Source organism: Xenopus tropicalis, chromosome 6, assembly GCF_000004195.4.
Source record: "Xenopus tropicalis strain Nigerian chromosome 6, UCB_Xtro_10.0, whole genome shotgun sequence".
Lineage (NCBI taxonomy): Eukaryota > Metazoa > Chordata > Amphibia > Anura > Pipidae > Xenopus > Xenopus tropicalis.
In genome coordinates, this window is record NC_030682.2 from 128,132,279 (window position 1) to 128,144,437 (window position 12,159).

At 40.4% G+C, this 12,159-nt stretch overlaps 2 protein-coding genes across 5 annotated transcripts in view; both read left to right on the top strand.

Moving 5' to 3' along the window:
* The first annotated feature begins 398 nt into the window (after positions 1-398).
* Positions 399-3,136, top strand: polr2k (polymerase (RNA) II subunit K). Of its 3 annotated transcripts, none has more exons than XM_012964704.3 (4): positions 399-530; positions 629-697; positions 1,535-1,627; positions 2,941-3,136. In XM_012964704.3, the coding sequence occupies exons 2-4, from the start codon at positions 637-639 to the stop codon at positions 2,961-2,963; spliced, it is 177 nt and encodes a 58-aa protein (XP_012820158.1). In that variant the 5' UTR covers positions 399-530; positions 629-636; the 3' UTR covers positions 2,964-3,136. The 3 variants fall into 3 exon arrangements, with proteins under 3 accessions (XP_012820158.1, XP_017950142.1, NP_001016509.1); XM_018094653.2 differs by having other exon boundaries at positions 402-506; NM_001016509.1 differs by having other exon boundaries at positions 523-697; positions 2,941-3,134.
* Positions 3,137-7,876: 4,740 nt separating this feature from the next.
* spag1 (sperm associated antigen 1) overlaps positions 7,877-12,159 on the top strand; it is a 47,547-nt gene continuing 43,264 nt past the window's right edge. Inside the window, exons 1-2 of one of the 2 annotated variants that reach the window (XM_031903153.1) lie at positions 7,877-7,964; positions 10,109-10,250. In XM_031903153.1, the coding sequence (XP_031759013.1) occupies positions 10,111-10,250 (140 nt within the window). In that variant the 5' untranslated portion in view covers positions 7,877-7,964; positions 10,109-10,110. 2 annotated transcript variants of the gene reach the window in all.

Sequence of the window (12,159 nt, forward strand, 5' to 3'; positions counted from 1 at the left end):
TCTAAGGTTGGCATTAGATAAATTTAAAATAAGTAGTAATGATAGCATTAGTTTTCCTAAAGGATCAGTAACAAAACATTGTTTTTGGCACCAAGTGGTATGATAGTTTCTTGATTCACTGTCTGCACATATAAAAGCAAATTCCGGCACAAAAGCATGTTTAGAGTACATTTTTCACAGCAACAATAGTATATAAGACAGGCGTCCCAGCAACAAACGCCATACCTGAAATCCATAATAAAATCAGAAAATTCATACTATTATATAAATAAATGACACCATACAATCACTTTAATAATGCAGAATAGCAACGGTGCCTTTCTGCATAGTGAAAGAATACTAGCATACTAATAAAGCTTGGAAACATATAGTTGCCCACACTAAAGATGGCCGTCGCACACACGCAGCGAACGTCACGCGTAGGAGCGCTTTCTGATGTCGTAGGAATCGTGCGCCTCGGATGTTTGGTGCATGCTGAGTTGAAAGCAGTGCTGTGCCGATATATTGTAGGCCGAGTAGTCACATTTATTGTATGTAGTGACGTTACGGTAGGGAGAGTGAGAGAAAGGCTGTAACTGCAAATTGACTTTTCTGCAGGAATAAAATACCCGCAATTTATGTTATTCAGGTGAAAAAATGGAAGGCCAGAAGGACGCACCTCCTCCTAAGCAGCAGCCGATGATATACATTTGTGGAGGTAAGGTTTTTCTCTCAAAGCAGTCAGTTTTACTCGGGGGTGCCTTTAGAGGAAGTTATTGGATTCAAAAGACATCAGGGACCTACAACTTCGGCTCCTGGTCACCTGCAATCCCAGCATCCCACCCTGAGTTTTGCCAAAAGTGCCTAATATCCTAAAGAGAAGTTATATGCCCAAAAAACCCTCCAGTGAATATATATATTCTAAACTAGTTGAACCTGTGCCATTTTAATTAGTTTCCCATAAGTCCCTTGCACTGAGCATATGCATTACTTTTGGTTCTGTACATCTGTTTCCTGTGTTTGGGACTAGTCACTAGGAACTATTGGGATACTGCAGAAAGATGGAGGCATGGGAGCTCCTGTATTCACTAGGGAGCTGAATTGGATAAATGTGGGCTTTTAAATGCCATTGTTGGTCATGAATTAAAGGGAGCCAATTATTGATGAAAAAAATGATTTCAAGAGGCCCTGCAGTTTCCAGCATTCTCAGGAGAGCTGAATGATACTGGTGATTGCAGTGCTAGTTTAGATCATGTTGAGAATGTTAATTGGCTAGTGTCTGCAAATGTCGGGATAATATTAAGAGAAGAGAGTGCAACTACGAATCAATAGCGAGCTACCACTAGATTGAAACATTGGATACAGGCACCCAGACAAGACCCCCTCACAATACCCAGAATATAAACATCTTATTTTTGTGTTGTTCCATTTGAACTCACAACAGTCCTTGCAGACATTGTCTTTTTACAAGACTTGTATATTTATCTTAGTCTTTATCAACATTGATTTTCTTTAGATTTTAAACTGCATGTTATTTTCTCTCATCTTTATTTAGAATGTCACACGGAAAATGAAATAAAAGCGAGAGATCCAATCAGGTGCAGAGAATGTGGTTACAGAATAATGTACAAGAAAAGAACAAAACGATGTATCCTTTTTTTCTGGTTACCTGCACATTTACTCCAGACTGAATGCGTGTAGGAACGGAGAATGGCCTGTAAAATAGGCTTGTATTAAACTTATTTCCATTAAAGGGGTTGTTCAATTTTATGATATTCTGAGACAGTTTGCAATTGGTCTTTGTATTATATGTGTGTGTTTTTAATTATTAAGCTATTTGTCTCCAGATTGGAAATTCAGCAGATATCAGGTTGCTAGGGTCCAAATTACCCTAGCAGCCATGCAGTGGTGTAAATGAGAAATACTAATACAAATAGGAGAGGCCTAAATAGAAGGATGTAAAAAAAATAGCAATACAAATAAAATTGTAACCTCAATAGTTGTTTGGATTCCCACAGTGGCCCCAAATCAAATTAAAAGCTAAAAAAAAATAAAAATAAGAAATGTTGACCAATTGAATAGTTTAGCAACTGAATTGCTAATTCTAAAACATACTGAAACATAATTGAAGGTGAACTTCCCCTTTGAAAAACATTAATTGTTTTTGTTACCATTTCCACTAAACTGTGCAGAAAGTGTAATTAAAGAACTTTCTTTTTGCAACTATTTTTTCAAAACAATTATGGAAGAAGGAAAAAGCATTTGATCAAATAATGCATTTTATTAAAAGAATAAGCAAAATAAAATCTAAGCAAAACGTTTGACCCCAATGTGTGTCTCTGCTCTGTTAGCTATGGTGCTTTCCATTTCGTAATATGAGGAGAGTTAAGGTTGTTGAAACCGCCACTAACGTTCAGGGCTGAAACGGCAGATAAGGAGGTAGAAACAATATGATTTCTGCCGACTCAGCCCTGATGGCAGATTTTGCTCAGACGCCTTCTATGGCGCCCGATCAAAATCTTTTAACCTGGCCGATCGGCGAGTCGACCGATATCAGCAGCCTCCTGTGATATCGGTCGACTCGGCGACTTGCCAAACACGCATCAAATATCGTATGAAACAAGGTTTTGTACGATATTATCGGTGCGTGTATGGCCAGCTTTATGGTGGACAGGGGTGTTTTTTCCTCCAGTGTTTTTTTGGAGTATGGCAGCAGTAGAACAAATAGTTGATGTGCCATAAGCATTATTCAGTCACGAGAGGAAGATTAAGGGAGAGCTGGAAACAAATTTAAAGCCAAAAAGTACTTTGTAAAGGGGAACTTCACACCATACATAACAATCCACTAAATTGTAAAATGGATTTATTTAACATCTACTGCAAATTTATTTATGGTACATGAGTGCTACACTTTATTTTCCATTATCTGATTCAATATTTCCTTAATTCTTTCAATTTCAGTGGTTGTGTTTGATGCTCGCTGACCTGGATAAAATTCAGTTACATGTGTCTGACATCTGCTCTACATATATATATGATTAAGTTACATATATATCAGATTTTGTTAATTAATGATAGTGTTCCTTGTTCTTGTGTAAAGCAAGGTATTACATGTTTTGTAATAAAGATTTTTAGAATTTTGTTTTTGTAAACATAACTCGTTGTCATCAGCGTAATTCTTTCTCAGTAATGAAAACTGCTGCATATCACCACCTCTCTGGTCTTATAATGAAGTTGCAGTCCAACAGGTCCCTTTTAGCTGCTGCAAATCCTGTCAGTATGGCTGTATTTTGCTGTGCCTACAACCTAATTGGTTTCCTGCACCTACCATATTACTGTAAATATTACATCATAAGAAATACAATCTTGCTATGCGGCTGGATGTTCTGCTCTAAATGACACAGTCAAACAAGTGTGGGAATGAAAACAGAACAAATTAAGATAACAGGGTCAGGGCTGCATAGTATGTAGGTACTATAAAGCAGGTAAGGGGGATTGATCAAAGGGAAAGTACACCCATTTTCAACATTAGCTCAATGAATAGGGCTTGTGCTGAACATACTTTTTGCCTGTTGCTTTAATTATGAAATATCTGTGTTTTCTATATTATCTGGCACAAAACAATAATATATAGCCAATTTCACTTTAGTATTTCTTGTCACTTGTGGTCCCAAAGAACTTCAAAGGAGCTAATAAAACTAATTACCAGTCCACTGAGAACCCCCTGATATTTAGCTGCTCAATGGCTGATGCTTAGAGAAAAATGTGTTTTGTTTGTTAAAAGGTAAATAGTAAGCTCTGAACACATTGCTATGTTTATATTCAGCAAAAATAGCCTAACTTTTAAATAGAAAAAAAAATAGAAAAATATGGATTTTTTTAGAGAAAAGAATTAAGACTAAAAGCAGAATGTAATTTCAACACCCATTTAATGTGCTTATTTGTAGCAAATGCATTTAAGGTACAACTGGTGCACTGGTAAAAGAGACGAAAGAAGGCAGTAAAAGTGTAAGGTGGCTGAAGCAATTGGGAACAGATTATATAGATAATATAAAAAGCCTTGAAATGAAAACAGAATTGGGCATGAAGATATAAATACCATCCAATTTCAGCTGTAGACCAGACGACCTGACTGTAATGACCCAGCTATCTTTAGTAATGATAAGGCCTAAGTTGAAGGAGACCTTTTGCTCCATTATTTATGCAATTTATGACTTATCAACCCAGGAAACACCATGACAATGTGAGTTTTAGTCCTGCAAAACTGAAAATCATCCCCTATGCTCCAAACAGACTTTCTATGTGCATACACAAGGCGGGCCCCACTAAAGCAGAGTAATAAACACCTGGCTGTTTTTTGTGGCCCTTGGTGAGTGTGTCTGACCATTCAGTCTGATCAATTTCCATTTTCCTCACATAGTAACTAAGACTAAGGGGTATATTTATCATGCTGTGTAAAAAGTGGAGTGAAGCATTACCAGTAATGTTGTCCAAGGCATCCAATCAGTAATCAGATTTAAACAGTAGCAAAGCATCTATTGGCTGCTATGAGCAACATCACCGGTAATGTCTTACTCCACTTTTTACACATTGTGATAAATATACCCCTTAGTATCTCACTAAGTATATTAATAAAAAATTTGGCCCCCTTGTGTGATTGAGTTTGGCACCCCTGCCTTATAGATACGCTGCCATTTTTTTTTTTTAATACAAACTCGGTCAGTAGTTTAATACCTCACTTCCCTAGGCACATGATTAACAGAGCATGAATCCTGAATACCCCACAAATGCCTCAAATGATATTATTTTTACTAAGTGCATACATGAGCTATTTGTTTTAAGCTCTTGGAGTGTGTGCATTCAGCCAGGACAAAAGAGAAGCCATGTTTCATGATAATAACAATAATGGTGTTTTTTTTTTAATAAAAAAAGCTGCAAGGTATGGGGTCAAAATAGGAAGGTGTCCAGTGGGGAACTGTGGAGTTTGTGACAGGACATGGCAGGGCTCCAGACTCCAGTGATGCAGCTCAATTCTCGTGGACTTCCAATATATGCATTGTGGCTGGGACATCACTGAACTGGCACCTAGTGATCGATCATTATTGAACTGAGCAAGTGGTGGAGGAATGGCGAGGATGAGAAGTAGCCTATTTGGTAATTATTTTCTTTTGTTTCAGCTTTCTGCCCAAAGTATCTAACCATGCCTGAACATATATAGTTGATAGCACTCTTGTGCAGAATACACTATTTGATTTCAATGCAAGCTTGTGCTCTGTACCCCAGCTTGACCTTCCTATCAATTTTACATGCAAGCAGATATATTAGCTTTAATTTGCTGCTGATGCATACATAAGGTTGCCACCTATACCGGATTTACTATATTTTTATCTTTCTTCCCTATGAATAAATTTGGCATCAAGGAACACTTATACCAGTCAGGTCAGTAAAATGCTGGCCAGGTGGCAACCCTATAGCATACACAATACAATTTATTGTAATGCCACAAGGAAAGTTTGAAAGGTGTTACAGTACTCAAACTGATGATACATGTGCTGTTTGTAAGGTATGCAGTACGTGTATGATGTGTGACAGTCCAGGCAAATTATAATTGCTTCTTTGTTATTGGTTGATTTGTCAATCACACATGCTAGAAAATTTTACCTGCCACATCTACAGCTTCTATTCCTACTGTTCCAACTACTATTGGCTGTTGGCCTAAACAAACAAAACAATACAAAGGTGGTCATATGCTATATGGCTACTCATATAGTCAGGGCAGCCATCTGTAATCATGGAACCCCATACAGAGCCCAAATTATTAGCCTACTGGTTACCTGGGTCTCTTGGGTGGTGGCAACTGTCAAAAATGGGTCCCACATGAAAAATAAAATCATCCTCGTATGCCAAACTCAACCTCTGATCTGCCTAGCATAAGGTTGCCACCTTTGCTGTGGGTTAAACCTTGGCAAAGGAGGCAGGCTGATGACTCAGCCCCCTGAGTCAATACTTTGTAGAAACACCTTTTGCTGCAATTACAGCTGCCAGTCTTTTAGGGTATGTCTCTACCAGCTTTGCACATCTAGAGACTGAAATCCTTGCCCATTCTTCTTTGCAAAACAGCTCCAGCTCAGTCAGATTAGATGGACAGCGTTTGTGAACAGCAGTTTTCAGATCTTGCCACAGATTCTCGATTGGATTTAGATCTGGACTTTGACTGGGCCGTTCTAACACATGGATATGTTTGGTTTTAAACCATTCCATTGTTGCACTGGCTTTATGTTTAGGGTCGTTGTCCTGCTGGAAGGTGAACCTCTGCCCCAGTCTCAAGTCTTTTGCAGACTCCAAGAGGTTTTCTTCCAAGATTGCCCTGTATTTGGTTCCATCCATCTTCCCATCAACTCTGACCAGCTTCCCTGTCCCTGCTGAAGAGAAGCACCCCCAGAGTGCTGCCACCACCATATTTGACAGTGGGGATGGTGTGTTCAGAGTGATGTGCAGTGTTAGTTTTCCGCCACACATAGCGTTTTACATTTTGGCCAAAAAGTTCCATTTTGGTCTCATCTGACCAGAGCACCTTCTTCCACATGTTTGTTGTGTCCCCCACATGGCTTGTGGCAAACTGCAAACGGGACTTCTTATGGTTTTCTGTTAACAATGGCTTTCTTCTTGCCACTCTTCCATAAAGGCCAACTTTGTGCAGTGCACGACTAATAGTTGCTCTATGGACAGATTCCCCCACCTGAGCTGTAGATCTCTGCAGCTCGTCCAGAGTCACCATGGGCCTCTTGGCTGCATTTCTGATCAGCGCTCTCCTTGTTCGGCCTGTGAGTTTAGGTGGACGGCCTTGTCTTGGTAGGTTTACAGTTGTGCCATACTCCTTCCATTTCTGAATGATCGCTTGAACAGTGCTCCGTGGGATGTTCAAGGCTTTGGAAATCTTTTTGTAGCCTAAGCCTGCTTTAAATTTCTCAATAACTTTATCCCTGACCTGTCTGGTGTGTTCTTTGGACTTCATGGTGTTGTTGCTCCCAATATTCTCTTAGACAACCTCTGAGGCCATCACAGAGCAGCTGTATTTGTACTGACATTAGATTACACACAGGTGCACTCTATTTAGTCATAAGCACTCATCGGGCAATGTCTATGGGCAACTGACTGCACTCAGACCAAAGGGGGCTGAATAATTACGCACACCCCACTTTGCAGTTATTTATTTGTAAAAAATGTTTGGAATCATGTATGATTTTCATTCCACTTCTCACGTGTACACCACTTTGTATTGGTCTTTCACGTGGAATTCCAATAAAATTGATTCATGTTTGTGGCTGTAATGTGACAAAATGTGGAAAAGTTCAAGGGGGCCGAATACTTTTGCAAGCCACTGTAAGTGCCTGTTCCCAGATCAGGTGCTGGGCGAGTGCTGTAGTATAATTGCGTGGTGACTAGGTTATGGTTTCCATCAGCCCATAAATAGTGACTGTCTATGTACAGCAGCCCCTCTGGCATTTGCCAGAACCCACAGATTGCCAGTCCAGGCATAGGTATACTGATAATGAAGCAAATTATTTATTTGGTTATTTGTATGGCATATTATTGTTTGGCATCACTGAGGGTTTACACATTTCAACTCATATACTTTACGTAACTAGTTCATAGGTTTGCGACCAATTTATGAGCCCGTAAAGGCTGTAACCGGGCTAACCCCCCTGCATTTCCACAGCCACAGCTCCTAGAAGGCTTGGCTACCGAAGGAAGCCCGATTACAAACAGTAGATGGAAGCAGACATCCCACAGTTCTCCCATTCATCTCATAAAACTTGTACAAGGCGCCAGTGGGTGACGTCACGGCGGGCGCTTCTCCCATTGGTTGGAAGAAGATATTCGGCCGTCTCCATGGTAACTCCAAACAGGTACTTCTAGAAGGCTCAGTCTGCGGAGCGCTTGAGTAGGAATAGAGCGTTGTGTCGCTTGTGAGAGAGCAGTCGGTAAGTACCTGTCCTATTCCTCCGCCTGAGAACGGGTGTTGGACGCTTTTATTCTGCTGTCTTTAGTGCTGCTGGTAGTGTTGAACCCCTAAACTTTGGGAATAAGGGGCTTTCTGGGCCCATTCTACCTTCTGGCCCTTCAGCAGCTGTACGGCCTGCTTGGGCTCTAGTCTCCCCACACATGCTGTATTGCTAGCAGCCCTCCATCCCCTAATCTGGTCATCATTCCAGGAGCTGCTGGATTTTACAGTTTTGTGTTCATCTTTGGGAAGATTTTGTTTGGGGCAATTTATTTTGAAGGGTAATCCCCACACTAAAGAGTTTGTTCTTTTTGCAAGAAAATGTAATTCTAAACAACTTTCCAATATATGTTGATTACACATTTTCATTGCTTTCAGTACATTTTTTGTAAATGCAATTGCTATTGCGAGTAGTGTTGCGTATCATTTGTTTTTCTCTACTTATGAATATTGAAATAATTTAGCAGAAGTCACTTTTTCCCCAGCTGACTTGTGTTTTAGGCGGCAGAACCTAGAGGGCAGCGGATATACATAGGTAGATGGATACTGCATCCAATGGCAGTTACATATACAAATAACTTTGTTATAGACCAACTACTACAATTAAAAAATAGTGAATACAGAGTATAAAGAATAAAAATACATCTCCATATGATTAGGGTGATAATGATCCACTCCAGGCCTTATTTCATAGGCTTAGAAAATCTAGAACTAATGAATATCACCATAATAACATGGGGTCAGGGCTGCCATCAGAGGGGTATAGGGCTACTGAACATTTGCAATTCTTTTAGATTTTTAGTTCTTTTTGGCAGAACCCTTTATTACAATGCTGTACAACTGGCAGCCTGCTGCCCCCTTGTGTGCCCCCCCATCTGTCTGGCTGCTGCGACTGCTTACCTTTGTGGCAGCTTTAAATGGTATCAGTACAGAGATTAACAGTCCCCCTGCATTATTTACACCTCAGATTCAGGCTGTAAGCCTCTGTGTTATTCACACCTGTGTCCTTCACAGCTATAAGACCCTGTATTGTTCACAACTCAGGCTCAGACTGTAAGCTCCCATATTATTCAAATGGTCACACCTCAGACAGACTGTAGGAGCTGTGCTGGTATCGTGTCACGGTACATAGTACAGTTCAAACTGTTTATGTTTGTTTGGTCATGATCAGTTACTTACGTAGTCATAATAGGTTTCCCTGTCTCCTTCTCTACTCTGTATGCCCTGCTCTACACTATCTGTGTGTGCTATATTCTGCCTGCCCTATGCTGTCTGTGTTTGCCATACTCTGCCTGCCCTATGCTGTCTGTGTGTGCCATACTCTGCCTGCCCTGTGCTGTCTTTGTGTGCCAAAATCTGCCTGCCCTAGCTGCCTGTGTGTGCCATACTCTGCCTGCCCTATGCTGCCTCTGTGTGCCATATTCTGCCTGCCCTATGCTGCCTGTGTGTGCATACTCTGCCTGCCCCATCCTGCCTGTGTGTGCAATATTCCGCCTGCCCTATGCTACCTGTGTGTGCCATACTCTGCCTGCCCCATGCTCCCTGTGTGTGCCATAATCTGCCTGCCCTACCCTGCCTGGCCTGTGCTGCCTGGTATATTTTAGTCTCTCATTCAAAACTCTGCCTGGTTGCCAAGGTAAACAGGACTGTAGGAACTAGCAGCCGAAATTCCAAATTGGAGAGCTGCTGTACAAAAAGCAAAATAACTGAAAAACCACAAAAAATAAAAAAAAAATGCTAATTGTCTCAAAATTTCATTGTCTGTGTCATACTTAAAGTTCATCTAAAGGTGAACTACCCCTTTAACTGAAATACCTTTAGAAATTCCGAATCCTTAATTAGTGTTGTATTTAAAGCTAGAAGGGTCCTGTTTTGGAATTGTTTGGATAGAGACAACCCATCTACGGTTATTCAACACAGACAGATGTTCATTTGCTCTTACAAATTTGCCTTCAGAGAAACTGTATAAAAGAAGTGTACATTTTGGGACTGGAGACTCTTTCAATTGATAAAATCAAATGCTGTTGCTCTGATTTCTAAACATATAGTAATCTGTGATGTGTGAAATGCTATTTATTTTATGCATCCCAGGATTTTTATTTTTATTGATATTTTATTTTCTAGCAATGAGTGCACAGGACATTTCCTCTGTAATGAACTATGGAATGACCAAAACCCATCAAATCCCTGTTGACCACCTTGATTACAGTTTCATAGAGAACTGTTCAGACATCAAACATCTGGAAAAGATTTTGTGGGTTCTCAGGTAAGAAAAATTGCTAAAATATCTTACTCTATTTTTCTCTTTGAGATGGCTTTAAAGGAGACATATTGGATAAATGGGAAAAACCCTAATTTTGTAGGCAATTATGAATAATATATGGTGCTGGTTTCCCTTTGGGCTTAAAATGAATCCTCTCTGTAAAAATGGCCCCTTTATTGGAGCTCCCTATAGATCTTATCACTTCTCTGTCCGAGTTTGAAATGGAGAGTGGGCGTGTCCTAACGGTCCCTGCCAGAAGCACAGTAGGAGGGGGATAGCCAATCACAGCCCTGCAGTCCCACAAGCACAAACAGGCTTCAGTTCCCTATCAGGTCAGCCTAGCTGCTGATTGGTTCCTATCCTACAGTGCAGTGTACGGAGGGCCGGCGGCTCCCCAGCTCATCCAGAGAATTTAGCCAGCAGGAAGTGGAACAGGTGGGTGGGGCTAGTGGGGTTTTTGTGGAATTTCTCAATAAATCAGTCAGAAACACAACTTTTTAAAATACAATCCTTCTATATCTAGAGGAGTATAATTCACTGGTACATTCATAATTGTTATAGGATATGTCTCCTTTAAGACAAAGGGATAGCCAGTGGTCACCATAGCAATTTTACTTGACTAATACATTTCTTGCTGTAGAATCAAGCAGTAGGCATCAGCAAAGAATGCTTGAAAATTCTTAGCTGAATGACTACAAAGTTTACAAACTGATTTGCATGCAGTGTATAATTTCCCCATAGCTTGGAAGTAATGTTCCCTCTAAGCCATGCACACAAAAATTTTGAGGCCAGAACACAGCAAATGTGGTAGGCACAAAGAATTTTGCGTGAAACCCGCAACACATAGGATTTTAAAGGTGCAAATATGGTTGCGCACACAGCCAAAAGGAAATTAGAGGTTACATTGGCTGCAAGCTTAATTGTCTAAATGTTCAAGGAAAAGAACAATGTTTTGGCAGACACATTCATGCTACTGTCCTCTCTCATATGTTTGGCCCCATAAAAAAAACAGCTGATCAAATTTTGGGCATCTAAGGACGAAGGTAAACTGAGCTACTTAGTAGCTACACAGTAATTAATAGACAGAGAAAGAGACCATCTTATAACCATATCTCACTGTTAAGGTCCTGAAAATATAAATATATAAATAACCAACAAATTTAACAGTCAAACATGCAACCATTTATTGGCTCAATTGATAACAAAAAAAACACTTCATACTATACCAAACAACAAACAGGTGCTTCCCAGGGCCATATGGTCCCCATACTCTGCCCTCCTTACGCGTTTCGCACCATTGGGTGCTTCATCAGAGGAGGTCATTCCTCTGAGGCCACACCTATTTATTAGCAGCTACTTGTCATGGCTACTAAATGCAGAAAATACCCTGCCATAGACATACTGAGAATTGCCTCTGCTAAAACACACATAGAGACAAGTATCAGTAAAATTAAACCCTTCTGCCTAGGTTTTCAGTGGCCTTTTTGCCAGTATTCTGGAGGGGATTCTGGAATTTCAGGTAGTGCAAGCTGGTCATAATATATATTCAATAGTAACTGTAAAAAGCACCACTTTTAAGAAGGACATGGTATTTCCCACTTCCAGGTGCTTATTTTAGCTGACTGACAGAAGTTTTCAGTGAGTAGCCTTGCCAAATATTTCAGTCAGTTCCCAAGTACTCCAGTATATTGGCAAGATTAGCTTAAATGTTTGCGGATCAGGCCCGGACTTTGATTCAGAATAGGCCCTGGCATTTCAAGTACACAGAGGCCCCAACAGCCCCCACCAGCCCAATAAATAGTGACTTTCTGTTAGTTACAGCAGCATCTCTGGCATATGCCAGAATCCACAGATTTTCAGTCCAGGCCTGGTTCTAGACATAGATATGTAGAGCAAACAATAGCAAAGGCAA

Excerpts from the sequence above, each read along its gene's own strand:
- polr2k (XM_012964704.3), top strand. The coding sequence starts at position 637 with ATGGAAGGCCAGAAGGACGCACCTCCTCCTAAGCAGCAGCCGATGATA. Across the intron at positions 698-1,534 it reads GATGATATACATTTGTGGAG|AATGTCACACGGAAAATGAA; the intron begins GTAAGGTTTTTC and ends ATCTTTATTTAG. Across the intron at positions 1,628-2,940 it reads CAAGAAAAGAACAAAACGAT|TGGTTGTGTTTGATGCTCGC; the intron begins GTATCCTTTTTT and ends TTTCAATTTCAG.